General features: G+C 40.2%; 1 protein-coding gene and 1 pseudogene across 7 annotated transcripts in view; one reads left to right on the top strand and one right to left on the bottom strand.

Moving 5' to 3' along the window:
• Window positions 1–25,326, bottom strand: part of NFYC (nuclear transcription factor Y subunit gamma) — a 66,556-nt gene that overhangs the window by 22,284 nt on the left and 18,946 nt on the right. For all 7 annotated transcript variants that reach the window (XR_003970682.1, XM_030324028.2, XM_030324025.1 and 4 more), the window contains one exon: window positions 6,825–6,937. Coding sequence is in view for 6 of the 7 variants with exons in the window: in XM_030324028.2 (XP_030179888.1) it covers window positions 6,825–6,929 (105 nt within the window). In the remaining variant the exon portion in view is untranslated. Of the gene's footprint in view, window positions 1–6,824; window positions 6,938–25,326 lie in introns of those variants that run through there.
• Window positions 9,934–10,108, top strand: LOC115522463 (annotated as a pseudogene).

Genomic DNA, 25,326 nt, shown 5'->3' with positions numbered 1-25,326 from the left:
TTGGGGGTTGGGGTTCGGGGTTTGGGGTGGGAGTGGAAGAGTATGGAGAAAAATGGGTAAATTTTTCAGCTGCCTTTTAGGAACTGCCCTGGGGATGGGAGGAAACCACATGACTTTACTAGGGACAGAATTTAGGAAAGGGCTTTCTTACCAGCACTACTCAATTATTTGCGATTTAAGCCCTTTTGATACTACTGGTACTTAAACACATGCCCAGTGATGGATGCAATTCTAGAAATAAAAATCAATTCTGGGTTTCAGAGCCGCAGTGAAGAGAAAGGTGCAAAGGGAGAGATTGGCTAAAATCAGCGAAACCCCTACTGGGCCCAGGTGTCAAGTGACTGATTCTATAAGTGGTCTGAAATGTGACTCACCAAACCCAACGTGCTCATCTGGGAATTTGCATCATCACATTATGGAAGGAGCAGCTATTATTTTAGATTTGGTATAATGAACATGCATAAGTGAACTTTCTATTCTAAGACCAAAAGAAACTCTCAACTATATGTCAAAGAAGGCAGTGGGACATTTTAGAAAAACATCACCAGCCTTCCCAGAATCCATTTTTATGACTACAGAAGGAAGAGTTAGTTTTATTAGGATAAAATGCACACCGAGACACTGGATTTCTCCTCACAAACCCAACGGGCTGCTTGGGACCACTCACCAACTCCGCAAACCTCCAACACCAATTTTTTTACCTTTTCTCTTTCCAACTTAGGTAAAACATTTTCCATGAGGCTTCTACTAAAACTACCTCTGGAGTGGCAGAGCTTTACAAGTTCAAATGATTGGAATTTCACCAGAAAAGGACAGGAGGATACATTCCTTCTATTCTTATTTTTCTCCTCTTTCATTCACTCATTCATGCAACTCGACCAATACTGAATGTATGATACCTGCTACTATGTAAAAGATGCAAGTCTATTCTCATCTTTGAACAGATTTATAGTTTAATTGTCAAAGACCGTCACATAAAAAATATAACCCCCTATGCTATACTAGGATGGGGGTGTAAAATCCCAGTGACAAGAAAGGAAATAGGCAGCTGGTGGGGCAAGGGGAGGGGTTGGAATGAACAAGAGGAGCTGGCAAACGTTCCACAGAAGGGCTGACATCTGAACTGTGTCTAAAGGATGTTACAAAATTTGCTTGTTGGAAAAGTATGAGAATGTTATTCAGTCAGAAGCAAAAGTATGGTGACACAAAAAAACATGGCCTATTTAAGTTTTAGATGTATGATCTGAGTACAGAGGGGAGCAGCAGGAAAGGGAATGCTGGATTGGGGCCAGACCCTAAAGGGATTTTAAAAAACGTTTAACCACAGAAATCAATCACTGGTCTTCCTTCTTATGTGGCATATCACACAAAATGATGATGCTAAACAGAAATGCTAAAGAGAATGCTGGGGATAATTCCTTTGGAAGGCCTCCCAGGGTGATACATACAGCACAAGATTATGACCACAAGATTTAACTCTCTTGCAAGTGTGCTCTCATTGGGCTTGGTTATTTAATGTATTTCCACACGACTGTTCTAAAATTTCTTAACCAAAGCCCAAAGCTGAGAAGAAGACCTCCTTCCCCAACTTGAAAGAGTATTACTTCTAGAATTTCTATGAGACTATTCTTCAAACAAAAACGGGTCCCATCTTGTAGAGATATAAAAGGTGGCAGAAATTTACAAAACAACTCTGCTGTAAGTCTCCCTTCCAAAAAGCCTTTTCTTTTGGGAAACTTTATCGTGATCCCCAGACCTCGAGATCTCAAGGCGCAGTGTGTGAAAAGTGGATCTTCATATGTGCGTGTGTGGTTCATTATTGCTGACAAGAGCCCAGTCTTCTATAATCTCATCCTACCTTTTCAGTCACGTGTAAGGGTTTACGACAAGCTTACTGGAGAGGGGAGCCCTTTCACCAGCAACAGGCTAAGGTCCACTAAATTGCCTTTCAATTCCCTGCTCCCCTTGTCAATGGCAGCCATGCAACTGATGTGAATAGCATTTAACTTCTCCTGATGCTGATCCAAGTGGACGAACAACTGACACATACTGACTTTTCTTTTGTACCCTTGGGAGTGATATCAGCAAGGGGGAAGAACAGATTCACTCTCAGAAAATTCTCATGGTCCTGACCACAACCAAAGAACTACATTAAAAACACTGCCATCTGAAACCGCCGAGTTTCAAGAAGTCTGAATTCACTCAATGAGAATCTGGAGCCAAAGAAAAGTCAACGGGTCTCAGGCTGCACTAAAGAACATCCGGAGTTGCAAATAATGATGAGAAATCTTTTCCAGTCCTACCCAGTCAGGCATTCCAGCAAAGTCCATGTTCTAATCCTCTCCAAAGCACTGATTCTCAGCCTTGGCTGCATGTTAGAAACACCTGGGGAGCTTCTGAAAATCAAGAGGCCTGGGCTCTACCACAGACTAACTAACTGAACAAGGAACTCTAGGGGGCATCAAGTGTTTTGAAAACTCGCCTGATGACTATGACCCACAGTGAGAGTTAAGGACCACTGCTTTAAAAGCCTTGCTACTCAAAGTGAGGTCCTCAGACCAAGCAATGGCATCACCTGGAAACTCAAAAGAAATGCAGAACTTAGATTCCACTCCAAATGTACTAAATCAAAATCTATACACATATATATATATGTGTGTGTGTGTGTATATATAATATACATACATTATAATACATATAATACATATACACACACATATAAATATATATACATATATATTTTATTAACGTTTATTTTTGAGAGAGAGAGTGAGCGAGAGAGAGCGAGAGTGAGCAAGTGATGGAGGCAGGGCAGGGGGTGGGGGCAGAAGATCTGAGGTGGGCCCGGCACTGACAGCACAGAGCCCGAAATGGGGTCCGAACCCACGAACTGAGAGATCATGACCCTGAAATGAAGTCGGATGCTCAACCAACTGGGCCACCCAGACACCCCTCAAAATCTGTATTTTAACCAGATCCTCATCTGGTTCATATAGACAATAAACTTTAAAGAGGCGCTGCTCGACAGGAAGGGCTCAAACAGCACAAGACCTGTTTTGTAACAGCCCACCAACCTTCATCTCCAAGTTCTTGTTTAAACGGTTATCTGGCTTGATTGTAATGTTAGAAATGTCACCGTCCAATCTGAAGGCACCAAAAAATAAGATGTAACTGGCAATTAAAAGAAAGTGGCCTATGCATCAAATTACAGCTAACTAAAGGCTGAACGGAATGGAGGGAATAAGAGGAGGAGATTTTTCAAGATTCAGCATTGCTGCACTTCCCCACCTGCCCCCCAAAAATATGAAGTTAGCTTTTTCTTCCCCACTTTCAAAGAGGTCTAGAGGGATAAAATTCAATGCCAAGAAGTCTGTTAATTATCATTCCCAGAGCTCTGTTGAGCAGGAATACGGTACTTTGCACAATCATCCTAGTGTACATCATTTTGGTATGATTTTTAACCAATTTCAATCCCAACTGAACATCACCTGGATTTATGGACAATTACAGAGTCTTTTAAGAGCGAGGAGAACATAATGGCCAAGCTGAGATGAAAGATAAATTGCTTTTGCAAAGCTGAGACCAAAATGATTGGGGCCAGTGTTCCCAATACATCATGAAATAGATCACCTAGCAAATTTCAATTTGTTTTTAGAACAAATTTGTCCCAGTTTTAGAGGGACTCCAACACCTTATGAATATTCGCAAAACCTTTATCTACATTTGGACAGTTTGAACCTATGGATTTTTTAAAAATCTGTTCAAAATTTTGAGATGTCAACCTAAGAGGTTCTGACATATCTGAAGAAGTCTCGTTGTAAGTACTGCTGAGTTCTGGAAAGGCACAGATTAAATACTAAAGTATTTACACAGGCAGAGAGGAAGATGCCTTTATGTGCTGCAGGCAGAGGAGAAAGAAGGGTCCTACCAAAGGAAAGAGCACCCCAACTTTAGTAGACCGCATCCCTACTTGAAGTCGCCACTGATGTTGCCTCACACTCAATCTCAAGTAGGGGAGTCTGATTCACTTAAATATTTATTGTGCACCTATTAAATGCCAACCGCTGCTCTAAGCATCTGATCTAAGCGGTCCCATGGTAGTGGTCCAGGAGTCTTTTTCAAGGGGGAAAAAGCTTTAGCCATCTATAGAAGAATCATTAAAGACAACTGTCCTCCTTGCTGGTCTTTCTCTTCATTCATAAAATGTGAACTAAAACTGAATCCCTCAGAGTAACCCACTTTGAACCTCTGGTAGACTAGCTGTCTAGAGAATAAAAGTTGGTCAACACCACCATCTGCTTTTTTGGCAATCAAACTTGCAAATTAAACCAAGACGAATAAAAACCAAAGCCCAGAGTCTCAAAGAGATATGTGAATACACATGTTCATTGCAGCATTATTCACTATAACCAAGAGGTGGAAGCAACGCAAATACCCACTGACAGATGAACGGATAAACAAAACGTGGTACACACATATATACGGAATACTATTCAGCTTTAAAAGGGAAAGAAATCCTGTCATAAGCTACAACATTACACTAAGTGAAATAAACCAGTCACAAAAAGGACAAATACTGTATGATTCCACTTATGGAAGGTACTCAGAGTGGTCAAATTCAGCAACAGAAAGTAGATGGTAGCTACCAGGGGCTGGGGAGGGGGCAAAAGGTAGTTGTTGTTTCAGGGGTATAGAGTTTCAGCTTTGCAAGATGAAAAAGTCCTGGAGATCTGTTTCACAATAATGTGAATATACTTAACACTACTAAACTATACATTTTAAAATTGTTAAGATGACACAGTTTGTTACATATTCTTTTCCACAATTAAAAAAAAAAAATCAAAACTCAAACTACAGAAAAGTTAAGTGCTGAGCTTGAACCTCCAGAGTTTATCTGGCCACTTGCCTGATCCTGAATTTTTGCTTCCATGCTCAAGCTGGAGTTGCGGCACTGGCCTGATCCCACCACAGCCCAAGAGGGCACTAGCTTTATGCCAGGCTGACTCCTGCACCAACACCTGATAAGCCTGACTGAGATTACCCACTCAAAATATGAGCAAAATACCCTACATTTTACTTTATCATTTCTTTTTCTCCTCTATCTGAGACAGTATAGGTAACCACCACCTTTACACTAAATAAAAGAAACAATGACTTTTCAGGGGAAATTCATCTGTGAATGCAAGCCACTCTGAGAAAAGCCAAGCCAAATTCAGCTGCTGAAATGCCCCATATAAACAAACATGACCTACAGGTACATCAGAATATGAATCTGTTTTTTAAGCCCTGAAGTCAGTGGGGCCTTTACCATAAAGAGAAGTTATTTTATTTTATTGATTCACTACTTGTTTATAGAGTCTCTCTCTCCCACCAGGATGCATGTTCTGTGAGTGCAACGATCTTGTCTGGCCCGCTACTGGATCCACAGTAAGTAGCACAGCCACAGTAGGTATATAATAAATATTTGCTGAGTAAGCAAATAAACTGACCTCCTACGTCTGAGATTTAAAGACCACTAGCTCTAAGAAAGTGCAACATGAGTTCTACATTAGGAAGGAGTCCAGTATCTGTTCTGCTAGGATGCTTAATGCCTTCCGGGCAGGAATGACACATCTAAAACAGAGAGATCCTTCAGTATTTGCTAAAATGACACCAAATGGAACAGTCTTCACTAAGAAAATAACACTACACTCTTGAAATATTTTCATTCTAATGAGTCTCACCTCCTTCTACCACTGTCATACCACTTTACTCTTCCCCTCACCCCTATTACTCACACAGTAACCTCCAGCCACTCTGAACTTCTTGTTGTTCCTTGAAACAGAAGGCCCTCCCCTCTGGGCCTCCAGGCCTTTACAAATGCCAATCTCTCTACCTAAGATACTCTCACACCCATCCTTTCCATCTGGTGAATGCTTCTCCTATTTCAAGATCCAAAAAAATGTTCCCTTTACTTAAAGCCTCCCTAACTCAACCAGGGAGGAACAAGCACTATGTCCTCTGTAATCCCGTAGCACTTCGACTTTTACTGCTTTAGACTCATCACTGTGCCTGCCTCAGTAAGTATATTCACTATCATATTCAATAAATATTCACTGAATAAATGACTCTGGTTGTAATTACTAGATTGTAAGCCCCTCAAGGGCCAGGGTTATATTTGATTCTTCTAAGTCAGTGGTTCTCAACGGGATGATTTTAGCCCCCAGGAGACACCTGCCAATGTACGGGGACGTTTTTGGTTGTCACAACTGGAGAAGATTGCTACTGGCATCTCATGAGTAGAGAGGCCAGAGATGCTGCTAAACATCCTACGATGCACAGGACAGTCCCCCACAGCAGAGAATGATCCAGCCTAAATGTCAATAAAGCTGCTGTGCAGAAACCCTGATCTAAAGGGTATCTTTTAACACCTAGAAAGAGTGCCTGCTTACAGATTTGTTGTTGAATAAATTGCCCAACAGCATTTATGATTCCAGAAATGTGGCAGGGCCACTGAAACAGGACTAAGAAATGAGCTACAGCTACTGAAGGAAGGTGAGAGCTCTGTTTTTCCACATTCTCCAAAAGATATGCCTCACATTAAGCTATCTCTGCATCAAAGCATCCGCTATACACCCACATGCCTAAGGAAAGCCACTAAGATATAAAAAGAAAACCCTTGTAGTTACCTCACTAAGGTAAATTACATCTTCATGTTCCCACCCAAAGGTAAGGAATGAACTATGCCTTTGTAAATGTACTTGAAATTAAAAACGTTTTACTCTCAGTATTGGTTATTCATCTCATAGTTCTTTATACTCTACAAGCTTCTCATTCTTACTTACCACTGTTAAATTCCGGATTTCTTCCATGACACGAGGCCAGAAGGACTGGAGGCTTTGCTGGGCATCACTGCTGCTAGTGCCACCAAATCCTCCTTCTGTGGACATTCTCACAACTGAAAATAAACACATACATAAGATACATTAGAAGTAATAACGGCAGACTTTCTGTTCAGGTTATTTATATCTTTCCTTATGGCTGTTTTCACAAATTCATTCAATTTTTCAATCTGAGAAGGTATATAATTGTGAAGAGGCTCTTGACACAAACTTAAATGTCAGCAAAAACATATGGAAAAAGTTTTCCCTTCTATCCAACCTATATCACAGACACTAACAAGGAGCTCTAACTAGAAAACCTAAAATTACTAGAAATCCAAACTGAAATCTTAATGTGAATCAGGCCTTTTAATGTCTTGTCTTAGGAGGGGGCAAAAAGGGTACTTGGTTGGTGCTCTAGTCTGGTCCATAATTTTCAATGCCATTCCCTTGAATGTTTTTTCAAGTTCAACATGGTTTCTCACATTCCATGTCACAGCCTGCAGCAGACATACTGAGGGTCCCAGTGACTAACACTGTATAGAAATGTAAACCCAAGTCTTAAAAGTAAGAGCCCATTTTATTCCTTTGTTTCAGACACCGTGGCCCCATTTCTTTGAGGCTACTGATGATTATTATTCCTTCTACTCTCCAGCTAATCTCCCTCCAAGGGCACAGAAGCACTGAAGCCTTGGCCAATAATTGAGTGGGTGGCACCAAGTCTCCAAACTGGAACCACTTCCCAGTTCTTTCCTTACCTGAAGCCTTCTGTTAGGAACAAAGCCAAACAAAGCACACTGTCAACTGGAAGCTTTAAAGGTGGTTGAAAAATAACAGGGAATTAAATTTAGGATGAAGAAAAGAGGGTCAAAACCTGCATGCAGTCAACTGCTTTTGTGATGGGGGAGGGAAGATGAATAAGAACCCCCATATCAGTTAGAACAGTAGATGATACTATAAAGTCTTAAAAGATTTACGGTGGGAAAGTAAAAAACTCCAGATGGCATAAATGCTTATCTGGCAAATACTTAAATGCAAGAAACAGTTTAATTAAATACAAAGAACAAGAAACTTAGTGATGTCCTAAGAATTTCTATTCTGGGAAATTATTTAAAAAGGTTTAACATGCCAGTGACAGGATGCTGGCAGAGAGCTATGTAAATCATTAAGAACTAATTCTGAAGGGCTGAAAGAAAAGCACCAAAGCCAAGCATCACGTGACCAAACGTGTTCCTTTCCAGACCCTGTGTGGACGCACACTGGGCAGATCACTCTCCGTCAGCCGAGTGGAATGAGGGCTGATAAATCATCGGTTTAGACTGTGAGGGTGTTTTGATTCCCTCTTAAATATTTGCCAGGATTGTCCTAGAGGTCTCTCTTTTTTTTTTTTTTTTTCTTTTTCCTTCTAAAGGAAATGATGAGAGGAAAGAAATGGAAGGAAAACAAGAGTACAATCTTCAAAGCAAATTTCACTCTGGTGTAATGACATTAGTGGGTGATGATGTAATGGGAAAAGATTTGGAGCCAATTTCTGGTGGTGGAGGCCAACAAGCAGCTCCATACATCAACAGAACTCTAAGTACTAGGAAGCAATATGATCCTGGAGTTTCTGGAGGGAATTAAAGTGAAGAGTGTTGAATCACAGCTGAAACGACTAGATAAAATCTTTAGTCCTCAATAACCAAGTATGGTCCTCTCAACTCAGCTCCCACGACATTTTCATTCATCATTGTATGCACATGGCCTATACACTATTCTCTTTTTTTTTTTTTTTAATTTTTTTTTTCAACGTTTATTTATTTTTGGGACAGAGAGAGACAGAGCATGAACGGGGGAGGGGCAGAGAGAGAGGGAGACACAGAATCGGAAGCAGGCTCCAGGCTCTGAGCTGTCAGCACAGAGCCCGACGCGGGGCTCGAACTCACGGACCATGAGATCATGACCTGAGCCGAAGTCAGATGCTTAACCGACTGAGCCACCCAGGCGCCCCTAGAGAAGTCTATTTTTATTAACAGATATCTACAAGGTACTCAGGACAATGAAGACTGTATGTAACCTTTTAAAATGGAATAAAAAATCTTTCCAGAAATAAAAATAAGTATCAAAAAACTTAAAAAAGAATCTAACTTTTTATTGTATGGATCCATGGATAGGCCTGATCTAGCAAAATTTGCCACACAAACTGCTACAGTCAAAGGAGGAAGATGAACCATTGCCAGTGTGATATTTTTGTATACTTGCTAGTGACCGGTAGATTCAGTTTGAGTGCAAAAGGTCTGTGAGATTTAGAAAGTTGGTAACAAGTTTTGGTTGTCCTGTGATCTGTTCCCACAAACATTACAAAGGTGCTCAATTCAAGAAGCACCTTTAAATTCTGTCTGTGGACAGTATGCTTTTAAATTTTGAACTATCCCAACTAAGGATGTGCTGGTATGATCAGTTCCCAAACATCTGTGCAGTCAATAGATTACCAATGAACCTGGCTGGCTCAGAGCCACACACTGTTAGGAGTGAAGGTTAGGTACAAAACAGAAGTTGTCAAATATTTCTAGAATTGAAAAATGTACTAAAGGTTAAATATCTAACTTCAGATGCCCATCGGCATTAGAAAATCACAGACAATGACAAAATATAGTCAATAATAATGTCCTTTGTATTCTATTGCATCACAGAAGTTTAGGACTGAAAAAAGTAAAAAAAAAAAAAAAAAGACATCGAAAGCCACCAAGGCCCACCTATCTAAAGAACACTGCTCTACTCCAACCTCTGCCGAACCTCCTCAATCCCATCCCAAGTGGTCATTCAACTTCAATATGAGTATCTCCCTTCCCAGTTTTGGGAAAATGGCTTGCTGATAAGGCGTTCTTTTCCATCTTTGAACAGCTCTCGCTGTTCTTTATATTAGGTTTTATTTTCAAAGTTCCACTTGAGCTTTGGATTTAGAGTTATAGGCTTTATGATTTTTCCATCCAGAAACCTCTTTTTATAAATTTCTGACTTCAAAACCAAAGGTATTCTCATCAGAAACAGAAGATCTCATTAGGAGCAGGATTTCTAGCATCTCTGCACAGAGATTGCTTCTCGGCCTTTTGGCTAAGATCAAGTGTAGCATCTTTGCACAGAGATGATGAGTAGGTAATTCTGTTAATACCTCTTTGTTACTGTAAATTCCAAGAAAAGGTGACTACTTTCATGCAAAAGGTTTTCATTAAAGCAGATCTGGTCATTACACAGGGCTTTAAAAATTAGACCAAATCTCAGGGTGCCTGAGTGGCTCAGTCAGTTAAGCATCTGACTCTTGAACTTGGCTCAGGTCACGATCTGATGGTTCCTGAGTTTGAGCCCCACGTCGGGCTCCATGCTGACAGTGTGGAGCCTGCTTGGGATTCCCTCTCTCTGCCCCTCCAGTGTGTGTTCCTTCTCTCTCTCTCTCTCTCTCTCTCTCTCAAAAAAAAATTAATTGAAAAGAAATTAGACCAAATCTCAAGCAACAGATTTTATAAGAACAAATTGGTGTTCTCAATATTTTCCCACCGAGGCACAGGATTAAAATAACGAAACCTAATCAGCATTTTGCTCACCAAACACCCCAACAAGTTAAAAAAATATATAAACTGACCTTAATCTTATTACTTCTGATTTTAATAATTAATGCATTAATTGCCACTGAGTTGATTCTGCTACAGAAGTAGCCTATTCATAACATTTACAGCTCATGAAATACATGCCAGATTCATTTTCTAGAGTAATGAGAGAAGGTATGTTAAAAAGTAAGAAAGATTTATATTCCAGGATCCTTTTTATTCCATGTTAAATTGCTATCTCATCACAGGACAAAGCTATTTATACACAGTTGACAACAAAACTGCCTTAAGATCAAGCTGTATTAGCTTTAGATCACTCATGAGACATGCAGCATAGAATTTCCCAGATTTAATTATTAGTATTAGATTTACCATTCATGTTAATTACTTCATACTACCTGAATAAGATGTTTAACTATTTAATAAAGACATAAGGATCAGATGAAGTATATAGAATGGTTGTTGCCAGAAGTAATCTCAACTCCCAATATCTATTAATTTACCTGCTTTTTTAAAAACAGTTTGCTTTCCAAAGCTAGAAAGAGAAGAATCAAGGTCCATCACAAAAAGGCTGTTTCTCCAATGCTCAACTTAACAGCCATCTGTCCACAAGTCTTCTCTAAACATCCCCATCCGGACGTGATCACTCCTTCCTGTGAACCTTCAGGGCCCTTGATCTGCACCTCTTTCTGCCTTCACCAGATTATCTTATATGATCATTATTTATGTGTATGTCTTATCATATTTCCCTTTCTGGTTTACAAGCTCCTTGTAGGTAGGACCTAAATATGATTTATCTCTGGATCCCTCACAGTATCTAGCACCCAGTTTGATTACTTCTGAATGAAGAGGCAAGAGAATTGCTGGGTATGGCCTTTCTGAGAAAAAGAGGTCTCTTGAGGAGTGTGGCCCTGAAATAGACTTAATGGGATTGTCTGAACAACCAAAGGAAGTGGTTATAGGAGCTATTCTGGGAAGCTCAGATAAAGGGGGTTCTCTCTGGACCTTTAAAGTAAGAAGGACAACAATCAGAAATCCACCTGAAACTTACTGAAGTGAATTTAAGATAAAAGGGCAGGGTAGGAAGGCCACACCCCCACACCCCCATACACACCTTGTGCAAGTTGCAAGGCAGACTGGAAGCCTGGAAACATGGGTGCATACCATTCCCAAGTGTAAATCTTTTGAAAGACAGAACTTTGTCAGGAAGGTGACCACGATAGATTAGAAAAGTTTGAAAAATTAATGACAAAAGGTAAGTAGGAGGAGGGCAAGTATCTCTGGCCATACATTAGCAGGAAGAGAAGGAGAAAAGAATGGAGGAAACGAGATGATTCAATCATATCACTGAAGGATGGAAAATCTAGCTGTCCCTCTAATATCCAGTTACTCTATCATTGATGAAGAAAGAAAAAGAGACCTAAGCAGTTTTCAAAACATCTCAGAACAGAGTGTTCCTCTTTTTAAGATCTTGGAAATATTCCAAGCTCTTCCTCCTGACCAGGTACCACGATTCACCAAATCCTCCCTCAGTGATATGCCTAGACATGAAACAGGATGTATCAAAAAGATCTACCTCATAAAATTATATAGAAATATAAGTTTTATTGCAATATGCCCTGGTTTCTAAAACTCTGTACCTTTAGACTTTAGCTCTCTTTTCTTGGCACATAATCTCATTCGCTCTATGAAAGTCCTTTACAATATTCCTAAACCCACTTTATAGCTCTTTGAAAATAACTAAAACCAAATAGATGTTGTTGGGAGATAATACCTAAAACCCTAATATAACAACTGTTCAAGGAAAAAAGATCAAAGAAAGCTCCCTTGAAATGAAACGCAACCCTTGACCAATGCTGCTTTCTATTAAAGTACTAGAGCTGACCCATTCCAGGCAGTCAGGTTTCACCTAAAAACAATACTCTTACTGTCAAATGCAAATATATGTTAGCCCAGTTTTGACTGAAAAACAAATCTAAACATTGGTACCACCATTTCCTTTTAATGACCGCCCCCCAATCCAACTTGCGGCCTTTAGGCTATAAGCAACCTTAATCATTCCTGTGTATCTCCAACTTAACATGTATCAGTTATCTCCCTATGTGCAAAGCACATACCTTCTTCACTCCCTTTTGTGCCTTGCATTTTGAGCATGCCTTCCTCTGTCATTAGATGACATGTTTTTTATCTTGCCCAACTGCCAGCATTTTTGCATGCCTTCTATTACATTCCAGTACTGTTCAGATATTTATTGTAGTTAGCTCCAGGTTTATTTGAAATAGCCAAAACTGTTGGAATGTTATATTTCAAATGGTGAGAGAGCGATACACAGAAAAAAAAAAAAGAATGTTAATGTGAATTACTAGATGGATAAGAAGGGGGTAGGATTTAAGCTTATTTGTGCTTGCTATTTTAGATATTCTTCTAAACTACAAAGAAAAGTGTAAATGACATTTGAAAACTGAGACTTTTGAAACCAAACACTTCCACCAACAGTCAATTTGGTTCTAAAGTTTGTACAGATGGACCCATCATCAATCATGGCTAAAGAGTATTTCAAACCTTAAGGAGGCATGCGTTCTCTACAATAAAACCAATCTCAAATCAACAATTTCAGGAGAAAAATAGCATCACTCTGGAAATTAAAAGACCTACGTCTGTGAACTGGCCTACTGCCTACTAATTGGTGGCCCTGGGCCAGTCATTCCACTAAGGCACTCCAGGAGCAATGTATACTCACCATGCAGGCCAAAGGGGTGGTCTGGTATGGAAGACCGACACTTCACTAGTTGATGCAATAAGTGAATGAATACAAAAGAAGGCAGGGTGACTAGAGAGAAAAGAGGGGTCAACAATCTTTATTTAAGCTCATCTAAGGTTTCTACTTAATCACGCAAGAAAGCACTAAGCGTAGTGCCAGAAACCTTCTTACTTAAGTTCTAAACCCTTACTTGACTATATATCAGCTAGTCCTACTTACTATTCACAGGTGATTATACAGTATCCAGTACTATAAGAATGAATAATGCAGCCTGACTGAAGACCCCTTTCCCCAACCCTGATTAATGCCAAGTTCAATGTTTGAGGGTGTGTCTGTTTTTAGCTCCAAGAGGCTAGGTATGAAGTTGCTTTTCAAACTGCCTACTAGAAAAACCATGCTTCCCAAAAGACGAAGGGTTGGAACTAGCTGCACATTGCTCTCCCCAAAGATCTGTTCACAAGGACACATTTTTAAATTGGCAGCAGAAACACTTTGCTTCAAAAACAAAAACATGTTTCTGTTTGCTATCTACTACAACATAATCTTTTAAACAAGGGCCAGATCATAATGCAGTTATAACTAGAAAATAAATGAAGGCACAGCATCTGGTATAAGCAATGAAACTTATAGGAAGGCATGAACAAAACATTTTAAGATTTGTTTCTGTGGAATAGAAAATGATGTGTAAACATCTTACTTCACACACTTTCTTCATTTCTTCAGTAATGTTCTTAAACCATCCCTGCATACAGGACAGCAATAAAACACTATTTTGTATGTTGGAGGAAAAAAAAATCAAGTATTTTAGTAAAGTATTCTAAAGCACGGGTCTGTGAACTACAGACCACAGGCCAAATTTGGCCTGCAGCCTGTTCTCATAAAATAAGTTTTATTAGAAGACTGCACCGTCATTCACTTACACTAAGGCTGCTTTCATGCTACATTAGCAGAGCTGAACAGTTACAGCATAAACTGTATGACCTGCAAGCCAAAAATATTATCTGGCCCTTTACACAAAAAGGATCAGATAACATTTAGAACCCAGTTCGAAACTGTTAAGTTTTATTTCAATGAATCCTTCCATGACAGAAGAGTGTCATCCCTCATTTACTGATGGGGAAACTTAGCACCAGAGGTGGAGAAACTTGCCCTAGATCACACAGCTGTTACACAGCTCCCTCACCTGTTCAGCCTCCATTAGGAAGGAGTGAGCTGGGCCAACCTGCTCCGCCCCACAGGAATATTTGTTAATCTCTTTGACTCTCCAACCTCTGGAGAGTAAATAAATTCTTGCAAGAAGAATGGAGAGTTACTGGTTTTTCAGGCTCTGAGCCTGAAAGAGAATTCTGACATGAGTTGGAGACAAACAGTGCCAGTAGCCTGAGTTTTAAATTGTATCCTAAAACAAAGAGGCATTTTGCTTACTGGATTCCTTCTGAGATTCAGAAACCCTGAGAACCACCTCTTCCTGTTCTGGCAGGATCCTGTATTTGTGTGTGCCCAGGAGAGGTGAGAAGTAGGACTCTGCAGAATGTTTCGATGCCAACTTAAGAGCTGTTGAGTTCACAAACTACTTGTCACAGTCATTACCCTCAATTGATCTTCACTCAGCTCAGTGATAAAGAGATCAATATTATTTCAACTTTACAAATAAGAAAGCAGAGGATTAGTTATCTTAAGTTACTTGCTCAAGATCACAATATAGTTAATGGTGGAGCTCTAAAATTCTGTTCTTGCCTTAAGTCAGCTTGTTCATCCTCACTTTTTGCACTGTTTTAAGGTATGTGTATATTCAAACTGTTCAGAGAGATAAGCAGTCTTGGCTTAGATCAATGACTCAAATCCTTAACCCAAATGATCATTTTTATCCACCTGCTCCCATCATTTCTGTGACAATAATAGAAGATGCTAATAGCACTCTTATCTACTACCATATAAACATCCTTTTCTTATTTCTCTGTTGTCTCTTTCCAAGCTCTGTCCTTTTTTCTTTCCTATTTTTTCCTTCCCCTTTGCAGGTCTCCAGGTCAGTAGGCAGCACCTATGAATACTCAGCTGTGAACAGTGGGGGGCAGTAAAGTACAGGATAAATACATAAAGAAAATGTACTGGACATGGAGGTTCTCCCTCTCTGACGACTAACTTGCTATGTTTATGATCTTGGGCAAATCTCTTAACTTCTTGGGGGCCTTTGTTCACCTGCAGGAGCACCTCACAGGGCAGTTGCAGCACACAAATGGGAAAATACATGCTAGAAGGCCTCGAAAAATACCAAGAATCATACAAATGCCAGATGGCATATAATCTTCACTGCTCAGAGCTAGATAAGACATCTAATCCTGGCCTGAATGGTCTCAGACAGAACATCAAGTCCAAAGTCCAACCTCCCTTAGGTACTGTAGCCAGTAACTCAACTTGCTTCATCCTCTAATTTAGACTCACTTTGTTTCCATGCATCTGAAACTGGACTCTTAGAAAATATGCTAAAAACAAATACAGAGAAATCTTCTCCCATCTCTTTTAATAGACAAGAAATAAATTTTAAAGCCCTTTAAACTATTAAATTTAGAATGAGTGTACTGATCCAAATAAGCAAAGAATTCAAATGGAAATGACTAGGAATGCTCCACATTTAAATCCCTGAGAATGTCAATGACCAGTAGCTATGCAGGTTTCCCCTCCAGACTAAGCCAAAAACATTTAAATTCCTAGAACATGTCTCCTTGGACACCTCAGACTTCTGTAAGCTAGGAGTGTGTGTGGCTGCTTTGTCCTTCAGAAGAAATCTTGTTACTTTAGAGGGCACAGGAGACCTAGAGTCTAGGCAGCCTCCACCCTACCTGGCCCCAAAGGCTAAGAAAAAGATTCTGTTTTAAGCTCTGAAGAGACCTCTGGCTCCTTCCATCTCCATCCCAAACCCTGGAGTACAGGGAACATGTTCTGAAAGCAAGAACTATTCAGACTATCTCATGGACTGAAACCAATCTTTTACGTTTTTTTTTTTGGGGGGGGGAGCACCGTTAAGAAGCTTGCTTTTTACAGTACAACTGTAACAAATTAAACTAAATATACACGCTCACTAATTAGTGACCACTAAATTTTTTTCTCCCCAAGAAACCATTCCCAGCACCCAATAAAATCTATTTCTACAATTAACATATTCACTTTCTTCAGACTCGTGTGGCATGTTATTATTTGGCACATTATTTCTTAAGCCTAAAATTTCCCTGCTCCTATCTTCTCCCCAGTTCTTATGTAATTGTCTTTGTTTCTGGCACATCCTCAAGGGAAACATGCCTTGCTCATAGTAGGAATTCAACACAAATCTACTGGACAAATACAAGCTCCTCAAGAACTATTTTAAGACTCCAAGTATCTTTGGCCTCACTCTGGGTCCTTTTCTCTGAAATGTTCACATGGGGAAACCCCTTCTTAAGTGCCTGTACTCTGCTGTGCAATAACCTTTGTGCAGTAATCCAACAGAAAAGTAAAAAAAAAAAAAAAAAAAGTAGGTATTGGAGAGAAACCTGTTCTTCTTCAGAAAACATACCACGAATGCAGATAATTCTCTAATCATGGACTCCACTGGAAAACGGGAGATTGTGCTGATGAGTTAATCCATCTAAAACCGGGGGTAGGGCAGTGAGCAAAGAATTCTCAATTAAAAACCTGCAGGGTATTGTAAGAATGTCAATGCGAGCTTGGTTGTATCGATTTGGCTGTATGGATTCTGCTGATTCACAGACACACTAAATTCTGCCCTCTGCTAAGTGTCTTTTATCATTGACTTAAATGTTGAAAGGAAGGCAGGCAATGAAAAAAGCAGAAGAAACAAATCCTCCAGGCCCAACAAGCACTGACCCTCCTACCTCCAGGTATGTAGCTGTCAGGAACTGAGAATGTAAAGACGACTTGAAAGAGTGGAAAGCAACTGAGATGGTAATGCTAGTCCTTTCCATCTGTACACGTTGTATGTGCACTTTGTACAGTAACTCTCTTTCTGTCATCTCATTTGTTTTTCGCTATAAACACGGCACAGGTACTAATTAATATTCCCATCTGACAAAAACACTTCAGACAGACTGAGGGACTTGTCAGAAGGCACAGGGCAAGCACATGCCAGAGCTCAAATGAAAATCCACGTGTCCCGACACTCAGTTCTGTGCTCTTACACCGCATGTCCTCCTCCCTTCGTAGAATTAGTAACTCAACAGAGGACCAAAAACTTAAGAATGTATGGGTCTTCGAAGCCTGGAACATAAATAAGTCCATCATTCTCCTGGAAGAAGTACTCCAAAAGACCAATATGCCAGATTCTTATACATTTCAAAGTGCAGAGCTTTGTTTTCAAACTGGTTAAAGCTGCAGTTGCCCACAAGGACTGGGAAGTTGAGGTTACCTGGTCATTAACCAAGAGTGAGGATGAAAAGGTTTGGTAGATCAAGTTAACTCTCTGGGGGCCTGGTGATGGGAAGTCCCTTTACTGCTTCCCTTTGGTTCAGAGATAGCCTTAGCCTGGCCCTCTGGCTGGAAGTGTTTCCAGACGTGCACATTAACAGGAGAAATCACCTGACTCAGTATTATTCAGTGTCGCAAAATTATAGCTATTGCCACATTGTGAACATGATGACAATGTTATTTTACTTGTGCAGCCATCACTCCAAGAAATCAGAATTCCTTTGTCCTAACTACCTCACTAGGGGTAAAGCAACGATTAGAAATCACAGCTAGGAAATATAAAGCAACTGATTATCTAAAAACACCATAAGGCATCTAAAAATACCAATCTGTGGTTCCAGATAAGGACACAAATCTAGGGGGTGCCCAATACACACCATAATGTGTGCATTTGCACAACTAAGGAACACCATAGAACACATAACACAACTCTAACCTCATATCCATTCGGAAAAAGTCCTTCAACTACTTACTGACCTTAGTGAATTTAGGATTCAGGAAAGACAAATTTCCCACCACACTGGTGGTACTCATTTAGTACCTACCTATTTGCACTATGCCGTGTTCTGAAAAGAAAAGTGGCTATGTTTGAGAAAACTTAAAAAATAGGGGCGCCCAGGTAGCTCAGTCAGTTAAGCGTCTGACTCAGGTCATGATCTCTCTCAGTTTTGTGAGATGGAGCCCCAGGTCACGCTCCGCGCCGGCAGTGTGGAACCTGCTTGGGATTCTTTCTCTCTCCCTTTCTGCCCCTCCTCCACTCACACTGTCTGTCTCTCTCAAAATAAATAAACTTAAAAAAAATAACTCAGGGGGCACCTGGGTGGCTCATTCGGTTAAGCGTCAGACTTCAGCTCAGGTCATGATCTCACAGCTTGTGGGTTTGAGCCCCACATTGGGGCTGTGCTGACAGCTCAGAGCCTGGGGCCTGTTTCAGATTCTGTGTCTCCCTCTCTCTCAGCCCCTCCCCCGTTCGTGCTCTGCGTCTCTCTCTCAAAAATAAATCAACATTAAATTTTAAAAAAATAATAATTCAGTTTGACTATATATTTGCTCCTTTTATGATCAACTGTTTAGTCATTTCATGTAAGATTATGTGTGATCTCTGAAGAAAAAAAAATTTTTATGTGTCTCCTTTCTGGGGAAGAGCAGCACACACAAGAAGAGGTGGAAGGAAGAATTAGTCCTGGAAGATGGACACAGCTATAGCTTGTTTTTCATACAAAGTAACAAGGTGCAAAGAGCACAGGGCTTATGCCACTAGGCTCTGCCTCTTACTTCCTCACCCACAAAATGGGATTAATATTTCTGTCTTACCTACCTTAGGTAAATACCAAGTGACAGAATGAATATCAAATCATTCCATTAACTGTAACGTACTATTTCATATAAACATTACATACTATTATGCTGCTTAACTACCTTCAAGGCTAGCTTCATGGGTATTTGGCCATTTAACTACCAGGAGAGAAATAATCATGGAATTCAGGATATAAATTAATAATCACATAGGATGGCTGGAAATTTACCACTTTTTCTCTAGTGAAAAGTTTATTACTTTTATTTTAAATTGAGGGTAATTACAACATACCTAGCCTAGAAACTAAATATAGGTGCCTTATATTAAAAGTTCTGCAAAAAAATAAAAATAAAATATATAAAATAAAAGTTCTGCTAAATCCTACAGACGAGGCTATCCTATTGCTGGTAATTTATATTGTATGCTGCTCATTAGTGTTATCATGATCATGTGGCTATAAGTTACTTGCTAAGCAAATGCTACCGAATTCCTACATGTGTATTTATGCTTCATGCAGAGGCTGCCATTTGAGACTTTATTATAAAGTTAACACCAGTGAAGATCAAGCCCCATGCAACTTGGGAAACAAACCAACAACCTAGTTTTTGTTGTTGTTTTATTTTTTTTTAAGTTTATTTACTTATTTTGAGAGAGAATTGGAGAGAACGTACGAGGAGGGGAGGAAGAGAGAGAGATGGGGAGAGAGAATCTCAAGCAGGCTCCACGCTGTCAGCCCAATGTGGGGCTCGAACGCACCAACCGTGAGATCATGACCTGAGCCGAAACCAAGGGTCAGATGCTTAACTGACTGAGCCACCCAGGCCCTCGAATGACTTAGTTTTTGCACTGGACAGAAGTGTGTATATGGTTAAAACTTAAACAAGAAAGCTTATGGCTATACATACCTACACACATATACAGAAACATATATATAACTAACCTCAAGGAACTAGTGGAAAACATTTCAAGGAAATATTTGTACACATTCAGAAGAAATGAAGGCCACCCGATTTTAAAGCAGGATTTCTAGTCTTCTACATATCAAAGCACACACTGAAAATGTTAATATTAGCTTTCTGAATACTTAAGCTATGGGCTGATACTGACGCCCTCATTCCGTTTAACTTGTCACAAGATCATGTATCACGCATGGTGCTCTAAGTATTCTGAGAAAAATGTGGGCTAACAATGACACCTTACTTCGTTATGTAGGCCTGGAATAGGGAAGCTATAGATATTCTCTGGTTTTAACTAAACCAACATTTTAAAAAAGGAATAAGCAATTTTAAAGAATACTAATGCATATATGGGAGTTGCACACTCAGATGATAGGGGTGCACAATCAAAAAGGCTTACAGAACACTGACCTAGACAACTCCACTATGTTCACTTCTACATGTCTCAGCTTGAGGGTACAACCTTTTGTTTCCAATTTTGACATGAAACTTTATTCTTCTGGTCCTTCTGTCTATTTTCTCCCTTGATTCTCTCTCATCTTTTCCCCAGGTTCAGCCATAATCTCTACAGCCTAAATTCCAAGTATACATTACCAGTTCTGCTATTCCTCCAGTCCTGCATGTTGGACCTCCCAACTGGAAAGCCACCCAGAATTCAAACTCAAACTCCATGTGTCCAAATTCTTCCTCTTTCCCCAAACCTGCTCCAACTTTTCAGTTTCTATCTTCCAGTACCTAGGCTTGAAACCTCAGAGTTGTCCTAGACTCTGTTGTTCAATTCTAATCAATTCCAGGTTCTGGAGTAACAGTGTCCAACAGTGTCCATCTCCTGACCTTTCTTCATATGGCCACTATCTCTATTCAGGCCCTCATCATCTCCATATAATAACAAATATGATGATCATAATACCTAATACTGGTTTAGTGCTGTGTGTCAGGTACTAGCATACCTGACTTTTCACCCCCATAACATAACAATCCTGTAAGGGTTGTGAACCCAGTATGCAAACTCACTGCATTGTTCACTGTTTCTGGTGCCTTCTACTCAAATTCTACTCATGTCTACATAATAAATCTCTTCATAAATCTTATAAAAGCACACACCTGAGACTGCCACATCAATCTATTACCCCAGATCTTCAACGGTTCACCAATTCAAGCAGAGATGGTTCAAATTTCTTGACAGTCAAGGCCCTCCAACAGCAGACCCCAACTTACTTCTCCAGACTTCTTTTTCCACTCCCTCCTGTCCCTAACTCATCTCCTTATATGGTCTAAGCAGACTGGACCATTCACTGCTCTCTTCGGCACATGCTGCACTTTTTCAGTCATGACCTTGCTCCTCCTTTCCCCATGCTTGGAATGCCCTTGTTCTTACCTCCCTGAGTCCAACGCTCAGTTAAACTGCCTTCCTTCATTCCTAAGTCAGAAGTAGAGGTCTCCCCTCCTCTGAATTGTGTCCTTTGCTTGTACTTTCCATATCAGTTTCATGTACTTGATATACATCCTCTGTTTCTCCTACCAGATTGTTAGGTCCTGGAGTAAAATGTTATTTGTGCACGTTTTTAAGTCTCCACGTATAAGACATGCGTGCGTGCTCAATCAGTGAAAGAAAGTATAGAGAGTACACCTTTGGGACTTCCTCGTAGGTAAGAACTATACAGGTTAAGGAGATAAAGGAAAAATTCATTCTATCTGGGGTATTTCCAGTCAAGCAGGTCTTGCTTTAGTTTTCTATGTAAATGAAATGATGAAGACAGACCAAATGATAATACTTCCAAGAAAAAAGGTAACCAAGCGAATCGGCACTGCTGTTCGCTATGGTTTGTCTCCTTTCTTCCTTTGAACTAAAGAATACAAGGTCATAAACTATGTTATGCCACTTTAAGGTTAAACATTTACTAGATTTTTTTCCTTTAGTTTTGCATTTACACTGGAATTTACCTTTATTTCTTACCCTTCAAGTGCCCTTTTTCACTACAGAGTGCAGCACTGTAACTCAATTCATAGCGAACAATCAACAGAGGAAAACTTTTGGTCACTTATTGAACAGTGGGGTCTGGCTTTGGGACACCAAGGGGAGAGACAGGAAGAGAAGAATGATAATACAAACAGAATCTGACCAAGTTCTAAAGATCTGGGCCCAACAGTGAGGCAGCAGAGAGAAGAGATTAAAAAGAAAACTAAGCTTCTGGGAAATTCAGACATGAGGAAGATACTATCCAGCTGTGTCTATTCTAATTTTCAGACACGGTATGCCTCAGCACTTAAACATTACATAAGATGCACATCATTCAGGCTCTCATTCTTTCAATGAATTGTAACTTTAATTCAAATATATAGGGGCGCCTGGGTGGCTCAGTCGGTTAAGCGTCCGACTTCAGCCAGGTCACGATCTCACGGTCCGTGAGTTCGAGCCCCGCGTCGGGCTCTGGGCTGATGGCTCAGAGCCTGGAGCCTGTTTCCGATTCTGTGTCTCCCTCTCTCTCTGCCCCTCCCCCATTCATGCTCTGTCTCTCTCTGTCCCAAAAATAAATAAATGTTGAAAAAAAAAAATTAAAAAAAAAAAAAAACAACAAATATATGAAGGTGGTGAAAAGAAATGCAACTACAAAGAAAAAATGTTGGGGCGCCTGGGTGGCTCAGTCGGTTAAGCGGCCGACTTCAGCTCAGGTCATGATCTCACGGTCCGTGAGTTCGAGCCCCGAGTCGGGCTCTGTGCTGACAGCTCAGAGCCTGGAGCCCGTTTCAGATTCTGTGTCTCCCTCTCTCTCTGACCCTCCCCTGCTCATGCTCTGTCTCTCTCTGTCTCAAAAATAAATAAACGTTAAAAAAAAAATTAAAAAAAAAAAAAAGAAAAAATGTTAAAGGTTCAGGGGGCACCTGGTGGCTCAGGTCATCATCTTGCAGTTCACGATTTCGAGCCCCACATCAGGCTCTGTGTTGACAGCTTAGAGCCTGGCGCTGCTTCAGATTATGTGTCTGTCTGTCTCTCTCTCTCTGCCCCTCTCCTGCTTGCACTCTCTCTCAAAAATAGAAACAAACATTTAAAAATAAGTAAATAAAATGAAAGTTTCAAGTAGATTATAGTCTATCAGAGAATGCAAAATAAGAACAAAACCAAATCCACAACTACCCAAACACACACGTGCAGACACACAATACAACTGTTGGTGGTAAAGATTAAAGTCAACATAGTTAAAATATTATTTGGGGAGTATACAGATAACGATTTCTATTTCAGTCTTGTCGAATGCTTAAAATGATCCTGAGGGGCACACGGGTTGCTCAGCCAGTTAAGCGTGGGACTCCTGATTTCAACTCATCACAATCTCACAGTTCATGAGTTCAAGGCCCACATTGGGCTCTGCACTGACAGCATGGAGCCCACTTGGGATTCTCACTCTCTCCCTCTCTCTCTGCCCCTCCCCTGCTCATGCTCTCTCTCTCTCAAAATAAATAAATAAATGTTAATAAATAAACAATAAAATAAAACGATCCTGAGACCTTAGTTATAAATACCAGTTGACTCACTTGAACAACCAGGCCCAAACTTGTTTGGGAGTTAGCTTGTCTGTAAGATGTATTCACCACCACCACCACCACCACCAAAAAAACAAAACTAAACAAAACAAAAACCCAACTAACTGGCATGCAGGTGTTGTGTTTGTACACCTTAGTTTACTTCCTTGTAATATATGAAAGCAACCAGCTCTCTGGGACACCTCAGCCAGGTGGACACCATTAGCTTCCTAGCTGATTCTCTACTTTCTGAATAAGCAACTGGCTGAGACAAGAAATCTTCATATCCCAAAAGGGACTATAAGTCTGCTGCCACAGCAGACTTTCTAACCAACAGACTCCACATGGAGACTTCTGAACCTCTTACCTAGCCCATTTTCTCTGTTCCTTCTGTGTTCAAACAGCAAACCTGTATGGATATGCCAAAAGGAAGAGAAATATGAAAAATAAAAAGTAAAGAAACCTGGAATGAACTAAGTGGGAGCTGAATCTCTGAATCTGCATAGGCCAGTCATTAAAAAGCTGACAAGACTGGGGCACCTGCGTGGCTCAGTTGGCTAAGGGTCTGACTTCGGCTCAGGTTGTGATCTCACGTTTTTTTCATGAGTTGGAGCCCTGCATCAGACTCTGCGAGCCTGCTTCAGATTCTGTCGCCCTCTCTCTGTCCCTCTCCTGCTTGCTCTCTCTCTCTGTCAAAAATAAACATTAAAATTAAAAATTAAAAAAAAAAAAAAAAAGGCTGACAGACAAGGGCACTTAACCTCTCTGGGCATCAACTTCCCCACTTTACAAGAAAGGAAGTAGACTAGATCCTGAAATGATTTCCATCAGCTTAAGAGTATAAAAACTCTGTATGCATATGTTATTGGGGATAGAAATAGGCAAAAATAAATCCACTCATGAAGAAGACCACGTATAAATGATTGGCTTTAAGAATGCTTTTGGGGTTACTGATGCCTCCACGAAAAGTATATAGCTTCTCTAAAAGGAGATCTCATTTTGTTTCAGGAACAGAAAGCCCACAGTGACCATGACTGTTGCTTTCAAATATACACATCCCTGGAAGTGGACTTTTATTTGGAGAGGCCAATGCCAATTTTGGCAAACCTTATTCTGTGTGAATGATTCTTTCAATGCACAGAAAGGAGGCAGACATCAATGCTGACTGACCACGCCTGAGAGGAAGTGACTTAATAGGACAGGAAATCAAATAGATCACAAAATATCCACCCCACCCCAGGGGAAGAAAAAGAGTCCTAAAAATAGAGGACACCAGGCATGTAAAATGGGTGATAAAGAACCCCCCCCTGGGTTTCCACCATTTATCTTGGAAATTTATCTCTGTCACAATATGTATCAGCTATGTGAAATTCATGCTAGTGCTTATATTTTGATGAGAGACCAACTATTTTATTTTTTTCAGTTTTTATCCCAACATTGACTGGTTTGCTACTACTTTGCAAGCTATAACTACCTCCCAAGCTTGAAAACTGACCAAAAAAATCATATGACCACAAAGCAAACAACAACAAAAAATGGCTCCAGTTTACTTTATAAATATTTGGTGCACAAACTAAAAGTGTAACCTCTGCTTAGTAAACATCTGCAACTAACTATTAGAACTCACCTGCATTATAACACAAATCAGAACAGGTTCCCAGTTTCTACTCTGAGAGGTTCCTAAATCTAGTTAAGGGTTTTTTAAAAATCAGCATTCCCATTTCATCTTACTCTGAGAGACTCTTAATTTTTGAAAAAAGGGGTTAAAATTCTTTCAAAGGAATCCTGGTAAGGGAAGGTTTGATGGTCTCAACATATGAATTACATAGGATCATGTCAGCACAAACGGGAATGTGCACGTGAAGGCACATGGAACTGGCTTACAAAG

The sequence above is a fragment of the Lynx canadensis genome, chromosome C1, assembly GCF_007474595.2.
Source record: "Lynx canadensis isolate LIC74 chromosome C1, mLynCan4.pri.v2, whole genome shotgun sequence".
Classification (NCBI taxonomy): Eukaryota; Metazoa; Chordata; class Mammalia; order Carnivora; family Felidae; genus Lynx; species Lynx canadensis.
Note: the sequence above shows the minus strand (reverse complement) of the source record. Positions and strands in the feature narration are given on the sequence as shown.